We start from the raw sequence: 23,992 nt of genomic DNA on the forward strand, positions 1-23,992 counted from the left end.
ACTTAAATAACCACTATCAGCCAGTTTACCCACATAAATGTAGGCCTTTACACACCCAAAAACACATAAAGACCCCAGAAAGGCACCCATTAACAAAAAAAAACTTGAGCCAAGTATTCCTTTTTACAGCTACAATAGATGTAGGTAATGGCAAATAGCAATTCTACAGGCCAGCTATCATAACCACAGGATGCACCTAACACTTAAATGGGGATTCCAATTTATAGTAGGTGTAATAATAATAATATTAGCAAATACCTCCAATTAGAAATATGGTATAGTTTTTCTGATTTGATATGTCACTTACCCCATGTGCAGGGCATTGCAGTAGCTTATGTATGCATGGTCATAACTACTCTTATAGTTAGATATATAAAACCGTTGGCACAACTCTAAGAATCCCAATCGGTATACTTGTATAGACTAACTTGGCACACACAAGTATAGAATCCAGTGAAAGTGATATTTAATAAAGTACAGTACATACAGCAAAGATGTTTCGGTCTCAGCGACCTTCATCAATGTACTGAAAACTAAAAAATATAAACAATGAAAAAAAGTATATACAATGAGATATAGCAGGGTACATATAAATGTAAAAATTGCATTATGCCGCAAACCATCAAAACATTACCGCAAAAATAGAGACAATTCATTCATAGGAATTAGAAGCGCACTGGAGATCAAAAAGATGTAAATGAGCACATACCTATATGATGTACTGTGTGCACTTATTGGTAGGGCAAAGTGTCCTACGAGAAAAAGGTATTTGTATATATGATATACAGTGATTACACCCAAATACCAGTGAGCCTATTGTGGGGTGATGGTGTTACATACCATTAAGAATTATGAAGAGCATGAAGAGCCATCTGTCTGTGAAGTCAAAGAGCCTGTAATTAGTATGGTACTCTTATGCAGTGTTGTGGCCAGGCTTATAGGGAGATGCATCATAATGGTGCGGTATCTTACCAGCCCCGGGTATGAGGGGTGAGTGGCAGCAATGACGCGGCTTCCACCGCTTGTTTCACGTGCTGCATGGTGTGCGCTGGCCGGCGTTTATATAGAAAGAAGCCATCACCGCTAACAGGAAGTCCCAGAGCAGAAGTGACTTTGCGTGCGGTCCAGCAGCGCCATGTTGTGCGTTCCACAGACAGGAAGGATGTGAGAGGGAGGGCGTGTACATTTCACGTACATCATTATGCCTTTTGCTGTGTGTGATGTTCTATATAGAGCGCTAATGCGATCAATGAGTGTCTCAGTGAAACGATAGGCAGTATACCGATGATTGGCATCGTACTATCCTTCAAGAGGTGATGCGATCAGTATTAATCCGTGCTCACAGATAACAAATTCATAGAATTCAACTTTGGAGGATCTGTAACAGAAATATAGCGCATTAGTTTTATATAATATCACAGTTTTTCAGCAAGAATAGCAGACATACATAGGGTAATAGTAATGAACCAGATCATAAATCATAATATATGCATTTATGATATTAAAAAAGATTGGACATCATATTCTTTATTTAACCCCTTGGGTGCCAGTGAATTCAGCTCATGAATCCAATATGCCTCTCTTCTTTTTAATAAGTTAATGCAGTTGCCCTCCCTGTGTGGTGTATGACCCTGCTCAATCACTTGCAATTTTAATTGAGCGATATTGTGACCGGCAGTGACAAAATGAGAGGGAATTGGGAGGAGTAGATTTTTACACCTGATTGTGGACTTGTGTTTTGAGATCCGGTCCCTTATGGGCTGTGTTGTTTCTCCCGCATAGAGAAGCCCACAGGGACATTTCACTAAGTATACCACAAAAGACGTACTGCAGGTGTAATAGTTCTGAATGTTATATTTTTTACCCATGTAGGGATGGTAGAAATGGTTGCCTTTAAAAGGTGCCAAATTTCGGATTCATGAGAAAACGTTGTTTTTTGAGGGGTCGTGAAGTGCCCATGTCTGCTCTAACTAGATGATCACGTATATTCCGTGGGAGTCTGAAGCAAGGAAGGAATGGTTCCTTAAACTCCTTTATGTTAGGATGGGCTGTGCCAAGAAGGCGCCAGTGTCTGCGTTTGCTAGTATGAAGGCGATACGCTAGAGGGTGGTAATCATGGATGAAGGGGATACGATTATCCATTTCTGGTTTTAGGGGGAGTGGTAGGAGAAACCAATGTTTTCTTAGGGTACCCCCTCTCTGAGAATTTCAGGCACATTTCCACCATCAAATTGGATTCATGAGCTGAATTCACTGGCACCCAAGGGGTTAAATAAAGAATATGACGTCCATTCTTTTTTAATATCATAAATGCATATATTATTATTTATGATCTGGTTCATTACTATTACCCTATGTATGTCTGCTATTCTTGCTGAAAAACTGTGATATTATATAAAACTAATGCGCTATATTTCTGTTACAGATCCTCCAAAGTTGAATTCTATGAATTTGTTATCTGTGAGCACAGATTAATACTGATTGCATCACCTCTTGAAGGATAGTACGATGCCAATCATCGGTATACTGCCTATCGTTTCACTGAGACACTCATTGATCGCATTAGCGCTCTATATAGAACATCACACACAGCGAAAGGCATAATGATGTACGTGAAATGTACACGCCCTCCCTCTCACATCCTTCCTGTCTGTGGAACGCACAACATGGCGCTGCTGGACCGCACGCAAAGTCACTTCCGCTCTGGGACTTCCTGTTAGCGGTGATGGCTTCTTTCTATATAAACGCCGGCCGGCGCACACCATGCAGCACGTGAGACAAGCGGTGGAATCCGCGTCATTGCTGCCACACACCCCTCATACCGGGACTGGTAAGATACCGCACCATTATGATACATCTCCCTATAAGCCTGGCCACAACACTGCATAAGAGTACCATACTAATTACAGGCTCTTTGACTTCACAGACAGATGGCTCTTCATGCTCCTCATAATTCTTAATGGTATGTAGCACCATCACCCCATAATAGGCTCACTGGTATTTGGGTGTAATCACTGTATACCATATATACAAATACCTTTTTCTCGTAGGACACTTTGCCCTACCAATAAGTGCACACAGTACATCATATAGGTATGTGCTCATTTACATATTTTTGATCTCCAATGCGCTTCTAATTCCTATGAATGAATGTCTCTATTTTTGCGGTAATGTTTTGATGGTTTGCGGCATAATGCAATTTTTACATTTATCTGTACCCAGCTATATCTCATTGTATATACTTTTGTTCATTGGTTTATATTTTTTTGTTTTCAGTACATTGATGAAGGTCGCTGAGACCGAAACGTCTTTGCTGTATGTACTGTACTTTATTAAATATCACTTTCACTGGATTCTATACGTGTGTGTGCCAAGTTAGTCTATACTCATATAGTTAGGCTGTGTGCCCACGTTCAGGATTTTTGCATTTTTTTGCGTTTTTTTTAGCATTTTTCCCATGCAAAAACACTTAAAAAACGCATACATTAAGCATCCCATTATTAGAATGCATTCCGCAATTTTTGTGCTCATGCTGCATTTTTTTCTGCAAAAAAAAATGCATCGCGGAAAAAAACACAGCATGTTCATAAATTTAGCTGAAAGTCTGCAGATTTGCCACTATGTTCATTGTATTAGGATGCTTCGGAAAACAATGTGAAAAATCCGCAAAAAAACCCCTCAAAAAACGCGAAAAAAAATGCGGATTTCCTGCGAAGAAGTCCGGTTTTACTCAAGAAAATTCTGCTTACGTGGGCACATAGCCTTACAGTTAGTTGTTAGTGGTTGTAACCATGGATACCTAAGGTCCTGCAATACACAGCACATGGGGTAAGTGACATAGTGTATCAGAAGAACTATACTACATTTCTAAATGGAGGTATTTGCTAATATTAATATTATTACAACTACTACATATTAGGATAAGATCTTGGAAATGGGAATACCCCTTTAAAAAAACCTGTCAGCTGATACATGCTTCCGACCTTTTGGGCTTCTCCCCACCCACTGACAATGACTGACAATACAAAAAAAAATGAAAAGCATGATCATCAGTAAATATTCTATCATTAACAAATGTAACATGTTTGGATAGTTAATTATACTAATTATAATGATCACCTTCTTGACTCATTTATTTTGGGAAGATTTATCTGCTAGCTGATAAATTGGTGGCCCTGGTGTAGTGAGACATGGTTTATAGGTGTCCTTTTAGTACAGATGACATATGCACATGTCAGGGTATATTCCAGGTGTCCTATCTATGCAGACTGACTAATGTATCCTGCAGGCTGTGCATGTGAAAAAACAATGCCTCCCTTGTAGGACTGCAACTCTAGAACTCCAACCTAAAATATTGAGAACAGGTTCATTTTCTGTTCATTACAGTTTCACTAGCTAGGCTACTTTTAGCTCTGATAATTAACTTGTGATTTAGACTATTCTGTACAATAGAAGCTGAAGAGATGCAACCACAAAGTCTCTATTTCCAGCCACAGTTGACCTGTTGCCGTAGATCATAAATCAAACAATAATGGGCCGGACTCTCTCTCTTAGGTAATAAAAAGAAGTTCTGCAGTAGCTCGATTGCAGTTTGAAGAATAATGCATTCTCCATTATGTAATCCAAGTTATCATTGCACTATAGACAATATAACCATTAATTAAAGATGAAAAAAATTCTGAATCAAACTTTATTTTTTAATGAATTTTTAATGAAAACAAATTAAAGCTACCCCTGCATAATAGTAAACATTGTACAACAACATGCTTATTTTAGCATGAAGATACTTCACATAAATATGTAATAACTATAATACTGTAATATTTCTCAGGTAAAGAAAGAATTGACCTAAAACAGGACATTATGAATCCTAACCCGTTTCTTCCTGAATATTCTGGGTTCATCAGAGGGCTTTATACACACTCTCCAATAATAATAGCCATATACAGTGGGGAAAAAAGTATTTAGTCAACCACCAACTGTGCAAGTTCTCCCACATAAAAAGATGAGAGTGGCCTGTAATTGACATCATAGGTAGACCACAACTAGGAGAGTCAAAATGAGAAAACAAATCCAGAAAATCACCTTGTCTGATTTGGTGATATTTATTTTACAAATTATGGTGGAAAATAAGTATTTGGTCACCTAAAAACATAAACAAGTTCTGGCTCTTACAGACGTGTAACTTCTTCTTTAAGAGGCTCTTCTGTCCTCCACTCATTACCTGTAGTAATGGTATCTGTTTGAACTTGTTATTATAAAAGACACCTGTCCACAACCTCAAACAGTCAAACTCCAAACTCCACTATGATGAAGACCAAAGAACTGTCGAAGGACACCTGAAACAAAATTGTAGCCCTGCACCAGACTGGGAAGACTTAATCTGTAATTCACAAGCAGCTTGTTGTGATGAAATCAACTGTGGGAGCAATAATAAGAAAATGGAAGACATACAAGACCATTGATATTATCCCTCGATTTGAGGCTCCATGCAAGATCTCACCCTGTGGGGTCAAAATGATCACAAGAATGGTGAGCAAAAATCCCAAAACCACACGGGGGACCTAATGAATAACCTGCATAGAGCTGGGACCACCATAACAAAGGCTACCATCAGTAACACACTATGCCACCAGGGACTCAGATCCTGCAGTGCCAGACGTGTCCCCCCTGCTTAAGTCAGTACATGTCTGGGCCGTCTGAAGTTTGCTAGAGAGCATTTGGATTATCCAGAAGAGTATTGGGAGAATGTCATATGGACTGATGAAACCAAAGTAGAACTGTGTGGTAGAAAGAAAACTCATCATGTTTGGAGGAGACAGAATGTTGAGTTGCATCCAAAGAACACCATACCTACTGTGAAGCATGGGGTTGGCAACATCATGCTTTGGGGATGTTTTTCTGCAAAGGGACCAGGACGACTGCTCTTTGTACATGAAAGAATGATCGGGGCCATGTATCGTGAGATTTTGAGTGCAAACCTCCTTCCATCAGCAAACACATTGAAGATGAAACGTGGATGAGTCTTTAAGCATGATAATGATCCCAAGCACACTGCCAGGGCAATGAAGGAGTGGCTTCATAAGAAGCATAAGAAGGTCCTGGAGTGGCCTAGCCAGTCTCCAGATCTCAACCCCATAGAAAACCTTTGGAGGGATTTGAAAGTCCATGTTGCCCAGTGACAGGTCCAAAACATAACTGCTCTCGAGTAGATCTGCATGGAGGAATGGACCAACATACCTTCAACAGTGTGTGCCAACCTTGTGAAGACTTGCAGAAATGTTTGACCTCTGTCATTGCCAGCAAAGGATATGTAACAAAATATTGAGACTTTTGTTAATGACCAAATACCTATTTTCCACCATTATTTGCAAAATAAATCTTGCCAAATTAAACAAGGCAATTTTCTGGATTTGTTTTCTCATTTTGACTCTCATAGCTATGGTCTACTTATGATATTCATTACAGGCCTCCTCTCTCATCTTTTTAAGTGGTTGAACTTGCACAATTGGTGGCTGACTAAATACTTTTTTTCCCCACTGTACCTTATTTGACAAATATTATTATATGGGTAATGTCTGCTAAATGCAATAGGTCTAGTTTGTGGACTACAGTATCCATACAACATCAAAGACAGAATATGCGTTTAAACATGAGATGCGTTTAAACATGAAATTCTAGAGATGAGCAAATTTGATTGGGTAAGGGCTTATTTGACAAGCTATAGCACTTACCCAATAAGCTGCAGAGGGAAGCCGGCTTTCTGGATCGCTCCAGCTGATCAGCTGTTCGGTGCTGCAGCTGCATGTGTCGAGGCTGTGTGACAGTCTTGACGCATTCATGGAGAGCTTAACAAACAGGCTCTCCATGCATGAGTCATGACTGTCACACAGCCTCGACACATGCAGCTGCAGAACCGATCAGCTGATTAGCCAGAGCAATCCAGAAAGCCGGCTTCCCTCTGCAGCTTATTTGGTAAGCACTATAGCTTGCCGAATAAGCCTTGACCTGATCAAATTCACTCATCTCTAGTTACTTCGTGTTTCATTCTAACGCACATTAACGTGAGTGTGATGCTAGTCACTACTCATGGACAAGCCGTGAGAAAAAGGCTTTTCATAAACAAAGGGGTAAGGCAAAGGCATAGTCAGGTCACAATTCGAGGTCAGAATTCCGGGAAGGTAGCAGATCAAAATAAAAGGACAAGGCAAACGGCTGGTCAAAGGCAAAATCCAAGGTCAGGCAGCAAATGTCAAATACAGGCACATAGAAAACAGAGAAAGTGTACACCACTTGAGCAACTGGCACTAATTAGAGGCAGGGTGCCAACTAAATAGACAGGTAATAATAACTAAATAACTTCTGATGTGTCCATAATTCCTACTATACTCCTCAACACTGAAATTGCAAAACCAAGAAGGAAAAGTTGTTGATTTTGGAGATCACAGGAATCTATAGACATAGTAATGTTATGCAGATGATAAAAAATGTAAACAAAATTTTCAAAAGATATATTGACTTATTCAGAATTCACTATGAGTGCAACAGATAGGAAATACATGTACTTACGCGCTTTGGCATGCTATCAATTAAGTTATTGCCAACCAATGATAACCCAGATGAATGTTAGGAACGGCGGAACGCACTAAATAAAATAATAATAAAGTGCGTTCGCCGCTCGGGGTCCACCGTGCAGTAGGTGGTATAACTGCTGCTAAGTGGTGGCAGACAAGCAATATGGCGGTATGATGCACACGGGTTAAACTTCACCCGGAGTGCGCAGAGCGGCCTCTGTTCACACACAGAGGTGCCACAACAAAAAACATACAAAACGCTGAACCTGTTAGTGACACAGGCTTCAGGTAGATGCACACACGGTATCTGGTAACAGGAGAAGGACCCAAGACAGAGGAGCTGCGTCCCTCTAGACCTACCGTGTGTGCGACGTCGCTGCTGTGAATGCCTAGAAGGGCTGCAACTGCAGCGCGGCGTAGGACACTGCCGCTCGACGACAAAGCCAGATAGCAAGCGCGATGTCAGACGCTAGCGTAGCGGTGCGGTGAGCACAGTGGCTTAAGGCTTGCCACTGACTGGCGCTGACTACTAAACTAATTCCCTATCATCATGCATAATATCAGAGGGAAGGGGTTTCAAATGAGTCAGTCTCCAGAGTCATACATCCGTCACCATTCACACATAGCAAGTATAGTCTATACTAGCGCATGGCGGAATAGCCATGCACGCCTTTTATAGCAGCCGGGACCTTCTGCATGCTTCCAGGTCTCTGAGATGGACCAATGAGAACTGAAGCGGGACCTGAGCACATGACTCCCGATCTCCAATGGGAGATCGTCCCATGAGCATGCCCAGTAAGAGGACAAAAGGACTTGGCCTCAGGAAAGATTTGCTGCAAGGCAATCTCCTCTGCAGTGGAAAAATAGGAGGAGAGTGCAGAATGTGAGGATCTGGATCCCTGCTGAGTAAACACAGGAATCCGACTCCTAACAATGGGCTTATGAGAAAAATGTTTGGAGATGCTTCAGGCCATGGTATCACATTTTAGCCATTTAGACTGCTCACATTAGCATCAGCAAGATATCGTCTGGCATTGTTTTGTTGAAAAACAGCTTCTGGGACACTTTGGAGAAATGGCTGTAACACTAGTTTCAATACCAAATCAATATAATACCAAGCTGTTAATGTACCTGGAATGAAGACTAGACGGGTTCAGCTTTTGTACATTACAGTACCACACACCATAATCTCGGAAATAGGACCCACATAACATTTGCTTATGAAGACCTGAAGATGCTTCCCATGTGGTCTTCAGATGGAAAACCGAAGGATGGAATGGTGCAATAGAGGCTGAAATTAAGGTCTGTTGTCTAAAGCAATGAGTCCAACTTTAGACTTGTAATGATGGCTGGTGATTGGTCTGGAGACCACATGGGCAATGCTATGCATATTCCTTTATTCCTTTGCAAGGGAATGAGTCACTGGTCCTAGTCCTGGGATTTTGATGTGGAGTGTGCAGTAGCTGGGATGTCATAGATTCCTCAGACAAGCATTAATAATAATGTCTGTAAAGCGCTGTGGAATTAATGGAGCTATATAAATGAGTAAAATAAATAAATAACATACTCAAAACTGGATAAATTGATCTGTTTTGAAAGTGCTGTTACCTTTTTTCATCATTTATATATGATTAACCTTTGCATCGATCTTGTGATTTCCATAACTCCATGACTTTTCCTTCTTGGTGGTCCAATTTTAATGCTGAGGAGTGTATAAATCAAATCTAGTATTACAAGATAATTTGAGATAACATGGAGTTCTTTCACCTGTATAAATGAACTTGAGTAGAAGCCTTGTGTTTTATTATAACCCTTAACCTCCCTGGTGACTTCTCCTAAACTTATAACTTACACTAGGAGGTCATTATTCCAGATATAAACATGGATATATGAGTCTAATATTGGTAACCAGCTTTGGATGTGCCCTTTACACCAGGTTTTCAATTGTTTGTTTGGTGACATAATGGTGTGATTTTGACCTTTCTACACCACTGTGGTGATTAGCATTGACACCTTTGTTTCCCCTGGCAAGGTGCAGGATGGAACTTAACACATCATTAAGTGTTTTTGGTGCAAGGCATCTCCTTGTGATAGCAGTAGCACTGTAGTAGGGACTTAGCAGCTTATAAGGAGGGCCAGGTCTACTGTACTTGTGATCTCTTAATTAAGTGTCAATAGCCTGTGTGCAAACAAAAGACTTTCTAATTGTTCTGATTAGGATCTGTGAAGTGATATCCTTCTTTTGCAGCACTACAGCTACATTAATTGCTCTGGGAAATCCTGGTTGCATGCAGTACTTTTTACTATGAAAAAATGTGCAAAAAGAAAAAAATGCAGCTCATTCACACTTGGCATCTGAAAGATCTTTTAATGACATGAATCCTGTACTTTACAGTAATAATAGTGCCCATACACTTCAATCAAGTATGGCTGCTTTATGTAGATACTGAGAGTACATCCATTCTCCCGCATGGACTGTGAACCTAGAGAGAACACTTCCTGAACAGAACATACGGAGATGTGTAAGGCGTTGGACACTTGTTACCCAAATTTTTCTTCCCTGCTGAGATCTCACAGAGACAAAATTAGAATAGTGTAAAAGTTGGAGAGTTGTACACCATCATAATTCTACCCTATTTTTAACAGTGTTTGACACCATAAGATTGGACAATTGATATCAGATGATTCCCACATTAATATGCTTGTTAGCTTGTTAGCTAAATGAGCTTTTTAGAAACAAATAAATTACATTATATATTGCAGCACTTTAATAATGTAGTATATGGTAGAAATAATCAAAGAGGATCACAGGTTTAATTTCCCTAAGGCAACTAAATAATAAAGTAAAAATGAAGAAAAAGCTATGAAAATGTAAAGAAAAAATGAAAAACACACCAGCAGTTTAAATCATGCTCCTTTTTGACGTTCAAAAATAAATACATATATTAAAAATATAAACATATTTGGTACCCTTGCATCCATAAAAGTTCAAACTTTCAAAATATAAAATTATTTAAACGCAGAATAAAAAAGTAAAAACACCACACTTCCTCCAAAGTATGCAATGTGAATGTAATCTACAGTTCGGTGGACAAGCCCTCTGTTGGAATATGTTTGGTGCAACAACTCCATTCCTGTCTATAAGTGTTTAGTTGCTCGATTTGTATGCTGTTCATAAAGTTAGAACAAAAAAAACTCCCAGAGCCTCACACAGGGAAAGCATGTGACTGTATTTTCTGTTTTTCCTGTGTCTGTGTATGAGAGAAGCAGCCTGCTGTAGATACTGCACAGATAGAGACAAACAAAAGACAATTCCTAATGTATTAAAGAGCAAAATGAAAAAATAGACCATAAGAAAAAATGTAAAGGAATAAAATACAGAATCTTTTATCTAAATAAATCAATACAAGAGAATATAAAAACATCATCAGAGAAAAAACACAGCTGAGCAAGGTGTGGGCGCGCGATACAAAAAGGAGAATGATGATCACTCCAAAATGCAGTCACACAGAAGTAAGTATGTGACAATAATGAGCACACTAGCATAAGCACCAAAAATTCAACATAAAGTGTATAGATGCATCAAAAATATAGTGGTAAACAATTCCATCAAAGTGGTAATATCAAAATGTAAGGATATAATAAGGTGCAGTAGTGCAAGAGTCAAAAAGCCAGTCAGGCATGGAAGCAAAAAAAGATAAACACTAGCTAATGCGACATTAATCTAAGTAAAGTGCAAGTGCGGGCATCATGGTAAGGGGTAAGGTTGTCATCATTACCTAAAGATGTAAGCGTGCAGCCAGGTTCCCTACGCACGTTTTGGCGCTAGCCTTAATATTCTCATTATTGTCACATACTTATGTGTCACTGCATTTTTTGAGTGATCATTATTCAACTTTTTTTATTGTATGCCCACACCTTGTTCAGCTGTGTAATTTGTCTCATGATCTTTTTATATTCTCTTGTATTGATTTATTTAAATAAAAGATTTTGTATTTTATACCTTTACATTTTTTCTTATGGTCTATTTTTGCATTTTGTTCTTTGTCATGATCCCCATTTATTAACATGCATGACCTTTTTTTGACTTTATATTTTACAAATTTTTTCTACTTCTGCTAATCTTGATCTATTAAGCATATTGCTCCTGATTGTTCCTTAATAAAGACGCTCTTTTATCACACGCTTGGAGAGTATCCTGAATAATCTGCTGCCAACACCCACAAAATTGAGATTTTTTTAAATACAAAAATATATCAAACATTTCATAAGTGTGATATCTACATAATTGTGCTGACCTGAAGAATAAACGATCAAGCCATTTTTACCACACACAGAAAGTTGGGAGAATAAAATTCAAGAAGCAACAGTTGAATTTTGAAATTTTTTTACCATTTCAGAACATTTGAAATTTTTTTTCACATTTTTTAAAACCTTTTATGGTAAAATGAGTGGTGTCAATAATAACTACAACTTATCCCACAAAAAACACACCCTATGTTGACGAAAATATTAAATAAAGTTATGCCATTTGAAAGAAAGAAAGAAAGGAAAAACTAAAAGTGAAAAGGAAAAATGCCAAAATGAAAAATCGTCAGTTCTTGAGAGGGTAGCAAATATGATAATGTAATAAATAATAAGGGATGTAATCTGTGATCTATAAATATAATGATAATGTAGCTACTAGCTGACAATCTTAACCCTTTAAGGAGAGAGCAACTTTGTAGGTTAATGACCAGGCCCTAATTTTGAAATCTGACCACTGTCACTTTATGAGGTTATAACTCTGGAATGCTTCAACATATCCTCCCACTGATTCTCAGAATGTTGTTTTGTGACATATTGTACTGTATGATAGGGGTAAAATATTTCAATATGACTTGTGTTTATTTGGGAAAAAAATGTAAATTTGGCAATTTCACAATTGTCCATCATTGGGCGATAAGGGGTTAAAAGGAGCATGTTATGTCCAATAACTCTATTAACCTGCAGATATTAGGTAAGACTGCAGGTTATTAGTGTTAAGAAGGTACCCAGTCAGTACTGATGCACTGTAGAGCCTGCTGTCAGTCAATATCAGGGCATGCTAAAAGCTGTTGCTCTCAGTGAGGTGACAGTGAGGGTATGTGCACACGTTGCGGACTCGTTTGCAGAATTTTCTGCTCGGAATCTGCTATTTTTGGCAGAATCTGCAGGTCAATATCTGCGTGTTTCACCTGCGGTTTTCCTGCGGATTTAGTGTAGATTTTGTGCAGATTTTCCCTGCGTTTTTACACCTGCGGATTCCTATAATGGAATAGGTGTAAAAAGCTGTGAAATCCGCTCAAAGAATTGACATGCTGCGGAAAATAAACCACTGCGTTTCCGTGCGGATTTTTCTGCAGCATGTGCACAGCGGTTTTTATTTCTCATAGATTTACATTGCACTGTAAATCACTAGGAAATCTCCAGTGGCAAATCCGCAGTGGATCCACAGCAAATCCGCAATGTGTGCACATACCCTAATTGCTCTGGGCACATCTGCATGGCTGAAAGCCTGGGGCCCCTGAGTGAAACAAAGTTCATTTTCTTTTGATTGACATGCTTTCAGTACTGCGGCTAGACACCATCAAAATGCAATTAGCATGCAGACTAACCCTACATCTGCAGGTTATTAGTGTTATTGGACCTGGCAGGTTCCCTTTATGATTAATAAAAAAATCTCAGGTAGGGTGGGCTATGAAGCAAATGTAGATCAACATAGGATTCAATGGTGAGCTAAATTCAGTTTCGTAGACATGTGGAACATTTGGGTTTGTAGCTATGAGGCTGAATTCAAACCATATCAGCGGTGCACGGCTGGCATACTGTGTATGCCCAGAATATCTTGTTTGTGAGGATGTCCCTATAGACTTTAATGGTAAAACATGTAAACAGATCGTCTTTTGGTTTACATTTGGGCTATTACTATAATTCATTAGGATCCCCTACTCAGAATAGAACAGAAAAGTGTAGCGTAGTAGACTAAGCTTTTCGCTGCAGCTCTATAAAAATGGGAGCCTGTCACCTTGGAAAACAGTATTTACTTGCAGATATGGGGTTCAGCTGCAGGTTGATGGCGTTAGAATGCTACCTAGCTGCCTTACTGAAAGCCTGGCTACTAGGAGAAAATTCATTTATTTCCTCCTGGGAACTCTGGCCTTTCAGTCACATAGATATGCCGGCAGGACTTCAGTCACCGCTCAGTGCACTGTACATATTGTACACGCTTGTGCTGCAAGCATGCCTCAGCAACATGATTATCAGCTTGCTCAGCACATATGCTCTGCAATGTGAGTGGTGGCGGTAAGGCTATGTGCACACGCTGCGGATTCACCCACGGATTTGTATCTGCGGATCCGCAGGTAAAACTGCAGCTAAAATGACCTGCGGATTGGCCAGCGGTTTTCACCTGCGGTTTGACACCTGGACAATGGAATGGGTGGCAAACCACAGCAGAATCCGCAGAAAGAATTGATATGTCAATTCTTTCTGCGAATTCAAAACCGCAGCTTTTCCGCAGTTGAAAAACCACAGCATTTGCACTGCGGATTGTAAATCCCATAGACTTACATTGTACTGTACACTGAGATACAACAAGAAAACACAGAATGACAAATTCGCAAAAATACTCTGCAATAAAAAATGGCAGTAATCAGCAAGTGCTGGATAACAAATACAGGGTATTTAGTCAATACGTTTCCTTGCGCAAAAAAATGTACACCAAACTGCTCCACCACGTGGAAAAAATGTACACCATGTACAAAAAAATGTACACCAAGTCTGTTTTCTTGTTGTATCTCAGTTAGTGGGTGGTCTGAGCATTGTCTGATCGACGTGTTCACATTTGTGCATGTCACATGTGTGTTTTTAATTGTACTCTACACTGTCTGCAGAACTGCTGCGAATCCGTAGCAGAATCAGCAGCGTGTGCGCATAGCCTAAGGCTGGTTTCACATTTGCGTTTTTTTTCGCGGTAATTTAGCGCTAAATAGCGCATGCGTTTTTTTTTCCTATACTTTGCATGGGATGCGCTTATGTGCGCATACACATGCGTGTGTACGCGTTTTACCGCGCATGAGTTTTTTTGCGGTATGCGCTCGGGCGCACAGAATGCAACTTGTTGCATTTTTTGTGCGTCCGATTTGCCTCAAAAAAACGCATGCGCGCGCAATGCGTTTTTTTACAGCAAGACACCCATTATAAGTCTATGGTGAGCATATGTGCGCATTGGCATGCTTATGTATGCGTTTTTTTGCACATGCGTTTTTTTTTTTACCATTAGTTTAGACAATGGAATTTAGGGGTTTGGGTAAAGTTAGGGTTAGTTAAGGGGGTTTAGGGTTAGGGTTAGGGTCAGGGTTAGGGTTAGGGTTAGGGTCAGGGTTAGGGTTAAGTATGGTTTGGTTAAGGGTTAGGGTCAGGGTTAGGGTTAGGGTTAGGGTTAGGGTCAGGGTTAGGGTTAGGGTTAAGGTTAAGTATGGTTTGGTTAAGGGTTAGGGTCAGGGTTAGGGTTAAGTATGGTTTGGTTAAGGGTTAGGGTTAGGGTTAGGGTCAGGGTTAGGGTTAGGGTTAGGGTTAGGGTCAGGGTTAGGGTTAAGTATGGTTTGGTTAAGGGTTAGTTAAGGGGTTTAGGGTTAGGGTTAGGGTCAGGGTTAGGGTTAGGGTTAGGGTCAGGGTTAGGGTTAGGGTTAGGGTTAGGGTCAGGGTTAGGGTTAGTAAAGTCATGGTTTGGGTTAGTGTGAGTGGCCACCTAATGTTGGAAAAAAACGCAAACGCGGTAAAAACGCACTAAAAACGCATACAAACGCTTAAAAACGCTGCGTTTTTTTCATGCATGCTCATAAAAATGCTTGAAAAAAACGCAGCAGTTGTATGCTTTTGTATGCGTTTTTCAATGTGTTTTTTTGCGGGAAAAACGCGCTGCAAAAAAAAGCAAGTGTGAAACAGGCCTAAGCCCAGCCAGTTTGATTGGCAGCTTGTTTTGCAAAGCCAGAGGGGCATGCTTACAGTCATGGCTTACAGTATAATAAGGCAGCCACGCAGCATCGTAATACTATTTACCTGCAGATTAACCCTATATCTGCAGGTATGCACCACTTTCCAAGATGACAGTTTAAATTGGTAATGCAATAGCTCAACAACCCTATAAGGACTTATTTTGATGAGTGTATAATTTGGCCATGTTCTGTCTGTATAATCCACAGACTATGCAAAGAGAGCACAAGCCAGTGTGCCCAATGGTGGAAAACAAATTCCAGCATACACTACTTTGGACCAGAATAACGCATGCAATGTAAAGACAGCTCCTACACCCATCTGCAATGCGGACAGGCACATAGAGCTGTACGTGGAGCTAGTCACATCTGTAATGTGCAGCCACGAATGGCCCGATTTCCATTATGGCTGTCTGAACCCAGCCTAACTAGACAATTACTAGTAATAGAAGTGGTCTGCATGTGTAGTTTGGAAGAAGCTTTAAGGAAATGACATATACATTGGCTAATTACTGTATCTTTTCTTTATATATTTCAAGTACCCAGCGCTGTATCCGATTTAAATGCAAAAGACGTGGAAGCCAACTTTATAACAGTGAGCTGGAGAAGACCACATCAACCAAATGGCATCATTACCCAATACAGGGTTAGAGCATTTGTAAAAGAAACCGCAACAGCCATCGAAAATACAATTCTCACGGGAAAATATAAGGTAGTGTGAGTTTTTTTCTGTTCTTTAAATTTTACACTTATCTTTATGCATTGAACAATTAGTAATCACTTATTGCCTGGTGAGTGTTTTCTCACTTTGCCTGATCTACATGTCTTATGTAGGATAAGAAAGAGACTCCTTTTCTTTCATTTACACCTACTTGGTATATCTCAACACCTCAAGTGTTTCCTGTTTTTACTTCAATTAAAGGAGTGCTGATAAGATTGTTGGGGGCATCAAAGTTAAAATAAAAGACAAAACATGAACCAAGAATTGTTTTCTTCAGAAACACACATCGCTCACATGACAGTCATTCATTTTAGGTAGAACTACATTATATAGAGCATTTCATGAAAACTGAACCCATATTTCAGTTGTAGAAACATTTGCCACCTTCTGTCACTTGTTCGGAAAGTTAGACTAATGGCCTAGACTTCTGAAGTTTTCCTATTAGTGTATTACTGACATAGGGAAAGTTTATGGTACCATTTTGATCATATTTTTCAACTACATTCACATCACGTGTTGGTGATACTGTATATCTGACAGTGTATGTCTGTATATCAAATATACAGGTGTGTCTTCTCTTACCTTTCTTCTTAGCTCGAGATATCTCAATTTTAGTAGATGAAATGACCAGCTGTGAAAAACAAGTCATCGAGACTGGCAATTTTCAAGCTTATCTTGACGAGGGAGAGTGTTGGAGTCAGACCCTCCTGATTAATTAGGAGGCACACGTCCCCTTAATGAATCAGAAGCATCTGACGAGTGGCGTGAGCCTCCTCACAAATCTTATTGCAGTCAGTGAGTGTATTAAGGAACACCACAGCTTATCATGATGTAGATGAGGTGTGGCACCACGCCATCCATCTGCCCCAGCTTCATCCATTTTGGCAGTGGTGGGTAAAACTTGTGTGAAAATGTTAAAAGTAGGAAAATGTTTGCACAGCTCTGAGTTACATGAACATTTTGAAAGCTTTTTAGACCTGAATTTTGGCATAAAACATTTGATAAACCAGAACCTAATTTTTTTCCAAGCTAGTCCTCTAGTATCACTTGTTTTCAGAATATCTTGAGACAGGAGGAAAAATCTGAAAGGACATATCTTTATTAAGGGTGTAGCTTTAGGGAATGTAGAGGCAGCAGACCCACCAGGTCCTTGTGACTGAGGGGGATGCCGTGGCTACCTGCCACATGATAAGACACCAGTGTTATAACTATGACATGATAAATATGTCCACATTGATATACATTTAGCAACATTACTGTGAGATAATTGTTTGCCAAAAGAGTATCTCTTTCTCATGTTTGTCTAGTTTTTTACTGGATACAGTTTTTTGGGTGAAGTTGCTTAAATTAATATGCCAAAAAGGAATACACTACCGTTTTGTATGATAGAAGACAATGAAAATACAGATACAATTATCATATGTAAGGCTACTTTCACACTTGTGCCAAACGCACTGTGCTGCATTTTGGTGCGCTAGGCGCACCGTCAAAAGGACACATGTGCCGGAAAACGCATACCTGCGCACGGCCTGCATAGCCAATGCTAAAGATAGGGTGCGCAGGTCGTATGCAGCGTCATGCGCCCATAGGCGGTGCTAACGGGAGGTGCGGCAGGGGCGGAGCTTATTGGCAGCCGTGCGCAGACCAACACAGGTCTGTGCAACGCAAGTGTGAAAGTAGCCTAAAGTGCATTAGTTGTATTTGTCTGCAGGATGGATTGCTATAAGCAGATAATACCCATAGTAAGTCTTTTTTGTATGGATTCATATGTAATTACACATATCTATTTTGAAGACCAAAATGTTTCCAGGTGTCTTAATTATGGAAGACTAAGATTTTTGTTTGCTTGTCCATTGTATGTCTGCTGGCAGATTATGGCCAGACTCAGTGGAATAAACTTATCAAATAATGTCACTGGGAAAGGTTTGGCACCTTGGAACAACTATCATTAATTTGAGTCATGCCTGTTTGGGCTCCTGCACATGATCATATTTTTGGTCAAAGTGTGATCGTACATGACAAATGTAATGTTTTCCATGCTTGCAGCGGCTTACCTCGTCTGCTTGAGTGTGACAAAGCCACCAAGCACTCTAGATACTCTCTCTGACAGTACACAGCAGGCTTAATATGGTAGTTTTCCCATGGCAGGCGAGGCCAGTTCTTGCCACTGGTCCAATCTGCAAATTCAGATGTCCAAGGGATCGGGGGTAACGGTTCCGGCTGGAAAAAGAACTGCCGATGCGTCTGTTTACTGAAGTGCTTCAGGTTTGCACAATCGCATATAAAACAGCTGGTCCATCACATAAAATAGACTATAACTGTTGCTGCTGCCTTTTTAGGACTTTAGTGACAGTGCAGCTATAAACCACTTAGAAATTTAGCTGGGTATTGGTGATAGTATAAATTACATTGCCATTCTTTATATTAACCATCTTTATTGTATCAGTTTTGCACTAGTATCCAATAGGCAATACTGCAACTTTTGGTGCCAGATAAGCTGTTGGATAGACTTGCACACAACATGGTGGAATAGGTTACAGTATATGTTATTTTTATAATGTAAATAAAAATGTTATTTTATCTTTGCAGTCCACTCAAGTCAGTGATATTTTATTACTAGTGGACTCCAGGAGTATTGTAGGTCCTCAAACAGTGAAAATATTGGACTTTAGGGAGTATAGAGGAGTCTCCTGCTCAGCCATGTAGTGATCAGGCATCCACTCAGCAAAAGCGTAGCTGAGCAGGTAGCACAACTTACCCTAGTAACATGTCTACTGGCATTCTCTTTCAAAAGCTGGAAAAAATTATAGTGAGGGTCTAAAAGAATTCCTATCTAGTATTTGTCCCTTTGTTTGATGATAACAATACACCTGTCATCTGACAATCATTGCAGCATATAGCTTGCCATGCTGTCCAGCATGGCCAAGGGCCACATTGGTTCACTTTCATCATCCTGTTGTGATGGTTGGTTGTCATGCCCAGTGTCATCCTCATTTTCACTCTGACTGGCAGCCTGTTGATCCTCCTCCTCTTGCAATACCACCTCCTTCATTATGCAGCACATAACATGGACTCTGTACCCCCAACATACACAGGGAGAGGATGATCATGTACAAGTTGATGTTCTTCCTCCCTCTGTTGTTCCAATGGACCTACTGACAAATTATAACTTCTTCAAAGGGCTTCAGTAGATGATGTGTGTCCATCATCAGCTGTCAATAATGGATCAGCTGTCAATAATAATGAGCACCGTTATGGTGATCTTATTAAGGTCATCGCAGTTCATTGTCCCGGCTCACAGTGACGTACTAATAGAAACGCACCCTAACCTGAGGTAACCTTAATAATGTCACCACTAGTCACTGATGCTGCGCTCGCAGCATCTCAATCTCCATAAGTTTTCAGCCTGGACAGTTGCATCATGTCACCGTTAAGGTTGTAAACCACATATCACAGACATGGATTACGGCGTGGAATGGGCATAAGATGAGTATTATTGTTATTTTCTGTTTTTTACAGGGGATTTGTGGTTCAATGGATGAGTATAACTTTGCTTTTTATTTTTAAATAAATTTGTATAACAGGGTGTGGATTTTAATTTCGAATAAAGGACTTTATTTTTGCTGTGTCTTACAATATGACTATGAGGTTAGTAATGGAGAGGCATCTTATAGACGTCTCTCCATTACTAACCCCTGGGCTTGATATCACCTGACAATACAAAGGTGACATCAATCTCAACGCTATTACCCCACTTGCCACGGCTACAAGGAAAGTGGGAAGAGCGAGGCTAAATGCCAGATTTGGCGCATCTTATGGATGCGCCATTCCTAGGGTGGCTGAGGGCTAGTGTTGGTTGCCTAGGGGGTACAATATCTCTGACCCTTTCCCAGGCTAATAATATCAACCCTTAGCTGTCTGTTTAGCCTTTTCTGATTTGAATTTATAGGGGGACCCTACATCATTTTTTTTCTGGGGTCCCCTGTAAATTCATCAGGAAACACTAAGCAAACAGCTGTGAGTTGTTTTTAGTAGCCTGGGAACCTTATGGGGTATTGTGCCTTGTAGCAGATTATTAACATCAGCCCCCAACTGTGGGCTGGTTAGAAAAATTGCCGGGAGCCCACATCGCTTTTTTATTTAATTCTTTAACACAGGAAATACCCAGTTGCTGCTGAATACAACTCCCATCATTGTTTACTGGTTGCACTGAGATCAGTGCAAGCAGAAGACAATGATGAGAGCTGCCTTCAGCAGTCGGTGCCTGGAAACAGCGCAAACTGTATTGCTTGTTCCCAGGCGTCAGTACGTGTAACACTGATGACACATGGATGTCATGTGTGTGTCATCAGTATGAATGTGTGCGGCATGCATTTTGTCCATGCTGTGCAAAAATATCTCACATCTCTGCTGGTTTTTCACAAGGACACATGGTCTGTGTGAAAAACCTGCCATGTGCGCACCACCATTGAATACAATGTGTTCGTATGTCCGTATTTGCACTCCTTGAAAAACAGACCACATACGGACATAAAAAACATGTGTGATTTTATTTGCCCAACTGTAAGGCAGCCAGGATGTTCCAGGGATTGTTGCTCACAATGCCCAGCTGCAATTCATGAGGAGCCAGGCAGCTTGAGATTTGATGCTTTATGCACAGCTGCAACTTGTTAGCTGTATGTCTTTTCTCTCTGACACTTTTAAGCTGAAAAACCACTTGACAGTGCTTTATGCTTTACCTTGCATGAACAAAAAAAGACAGTATGTGGAATTAATGCCAAATCCTGTGGCTGTTGGCTAGGAGAGCATGTTGACTGTTTTACTAGGAATCAGAGGAGGTATAGAAGGAGACAAGTAACTGCTGCCTGGCAGTGAAAACAGAAGTAGATCCTAGTAGTGAAGGCTTCACCACTAGTGATGAGGCAACGTGCTCGGATTAGACGAATATGTGAATGTTTTGGGTGGCAGAAATACAACTTTACAATCGGAAAGAATGGTGAATAATGATGAGCGAAAATGGTCGGATAACGTCTTATCTGAGCATGCTCGGGTGTTATCTGGGAGGGCTTGTACATTGTGTTTGAGTCTCTACTGCTGTTAGACAGCCTCAACACATGTGGGAATTGCGTAACACACAGGCAATCCCCACATATGTTGAGTCTGTCTAACAGCCGCAAATAATACTGTCGCAGAGACTCGTCTATCACCAAGGCTCACATAGCCCGCAAGACAGCTTGGCATTTAAATAATTTCCTTCATCTTTTCTGGCCCCATGTAGAAAGGCTGATTGCTCCAATAAATCAACTGGAAGAAGCTGTTCTGGTGAAATATCTTCCTTAGACCACAGAGTGCTACAGATTAGGAGACTACAAGGGTAACAGAAACAAGTGTGATTGGCAAAATTAAAATTGTGCCAAGTATAACATTATGTGTTATGGCGGCAGAGAAGGTAGACTAAGCAGAACTCTTACTCAAGAAAACAATTTTTAAAGACAATTAAAATATATATATAAAAGTTCAAATCCATGTGTTCATACAAGTTAGATCTATTGAAATAGAGAAGCCCAATTAGCCCAATTGATAAATGCCATAAAGAGAAACAAAATCAAACCATCAGAATTAGGTTTTTTTGGTCACCTCTTACTCTAAAAAATGTAAGATTAAACAAAGCATTGTATGTACGCAAGATTCGTATGAATAAAAATTTCAGCTTACCGCGCTAAAGACAAACTCTCACTCAGCCCCATCAACAAAAAAAAAAAGTGGTGTGTGTCTTAGATAATGGCAAAACAAAGCAAAAAAATATTTGCCATATTCTAAACTTTTTTATTGAGTTAAATAGAAAACAATCGATGCATGTTTGGTATTGCCGTAATTAGACTGACCTGAATAATCATGTTTCCAGGTTTGGTTTTATAGTACAATTAAAACTGGAAAAACAAAACCCATAAAACAAAGGTAGAATTGCATTTTTCAGCATTTCATTACACTTTGAATTTTTTTCCATGTTTCAGCGAATTTATGGTAAAATGAATGGTGCCATTCAATATTAGTACTTGTTGTTCAAAAATCAAGCACTCGCATGTCTATGTCAATGGAATAGTAAAAAAGTTATGGCTCTTGAAAGAAGGTGAGGAAAAAACAAAAGAACAAAAACAAACAATTCTCTAGTACTTAAATGGTTAAACACTCCCTCCTCCTTTGGTTGAAATTATCGTTCCTTTCTAAATAGTCCCTCGTTCTGTAACCCTAAAAACTACTCTACTAGGTAGGTATGTAGAATAGAAGAGAGGACCAGGCTGCAAGGGCCACTGAAGCGCATTGTCCGGAACTGCTAGGGCCGAACCTCCTGTTTCTGGAGGGAATGAAATGGCAGACAGAGCGAGCTGGTAACCTGAGTGAAGGGGGCGTGGCCAGGAGAAGTAAGTTAAAAGGGGTTGCGCAGGAACGCAGGGGGGGGTTCTTCCTACCAGTACGTTGAGCAGGTGCAGATCGCAGCAGCAGTGAGGGGAACAATAGGCCGCAGCGTGCAGGAACAGGGTGGCTGCGTGAGAGTCTCACTCATATTGGTGGGCACGCAGGGTAACGTGCATCAGGCAGAGCACCGCAGCACAGACGTTCAGGTGTCGGCTGGCATACAGAGAAGCGCCAGCCGAGCAGAGCTTTTCAGGGCAGTCATTAAAGTAATGGCGGCTGCTCAGAGAAACGCGGGCCATGGGTGAATTTTGTGGAGAGCTCTACCCTTTGGCTCCACAGTTACATGGACTAGGGGCTCAATGGACAGAACTGGAGACAGCGTGCTGCCACCAGAAGCAGGACCGTGTGTTGGGCGGGAACGCCTGAAGACGTTGCACTGAGCTCCACCGGCAATCTATTACCCACTGGACCTTCAGAGAGTGATGGACTGCGGAGCCACGATATGTGAATTTGTTAACAAAAGATTGTTTAGTTAAACAACCATTTCATAGTTCAGTTTAACATCTCATTTCCCCTGTTATCTCCCTGTGAGCATTTAATTACTGTTGAACAATTAAATAATAGTTAACCCCTGCGCTGCAGAATTTGTGTTACTGCTTCCAAGCACCTGCATATAACATTTTGGTGTAGCCACCACGTTGCTGTCCGTGGATACATACGCTGCAGACCAGTCCACTATGGGTAGCCCCAGGTCCAGTTTTCTGTTGGGGGCAATGCTTAGTAACCTCCCGGAGTTCACAGGAGACAACATGATGTTGTGGGATTGGACTGAAAGAGTCAAGAGCATGCTGCCAATGCACCCCATGGCCCCTGCGCTGCAGGCAGATATAGCGTTAATGGCACTAGACGGTGAGGCCCGATGTTCCGTGATGTCCTGCCATCCACATGAACGGGATATGTTGGAGAAAGTGGTACAGGTTTTGAAGGAGATGCACGAGGAACCCACTAACGTTGGAGAATTGCTCATGCATTTATTTGGTCACGTTCAGCAAGAAGCGGAGACGGTGACACAATACATCAACGTGTTGCAGGAGGTGCATGCAAACATTACTAAAAGGGAAGATGTGGGAACCATGGGAGTGGGGCCTCCTGATAGAATTTTGAGGGATCAGTTTGTGCGAGAACGTTTGCATGCTAGCCCACATAAGACCTTCTTAGAGGTGGGTGTGGAGGCACACGTAAGAGAGCAGGAACAGGGGGTGACA

At 40.6% G+C, this 23,992-nt stretch overlaps 1 protein-coding gene across 1 annotated transcript in view; it reads left to right on the forward strand.

Annotated features, from left to right (window-relative positions):
* Positions 1–23,992, forward strand: part of PTPRQ (protein tyrosine phosphatase receptor type Q) — a 794,911-nt gene that overhangs the window by 239,153 nt on the left and 531,766 nt on the right. The window contains exon 15 of the mRNA XM_073556964.1: positions 16,129–16,301. Coding sequence (XP_073413065.1) covers positions 16,129–16,301 — 173 coding nt within the window. The remainder of the gene's footprint in view (positions 1–16,128; positions 16,302–23,992) is intronic.

This window comes from Dendrobates tinctorius, unplaced genomic scaffold (assembly GCF_039654945.1).
Source record: "Dendrobates tinctorius isolate UK_male_01 unplaced genomic scaffold, ASM3965494v1 ptg000241l, whole genome shotgun sequence".
Taxonomy (NCBI): domain Eukaryota; kingdom Metazoa; phylum Chordata; class Amphibia; order Anura; family Dendrobatidae; genus Dendrobates; species Dendrobates tinctorius.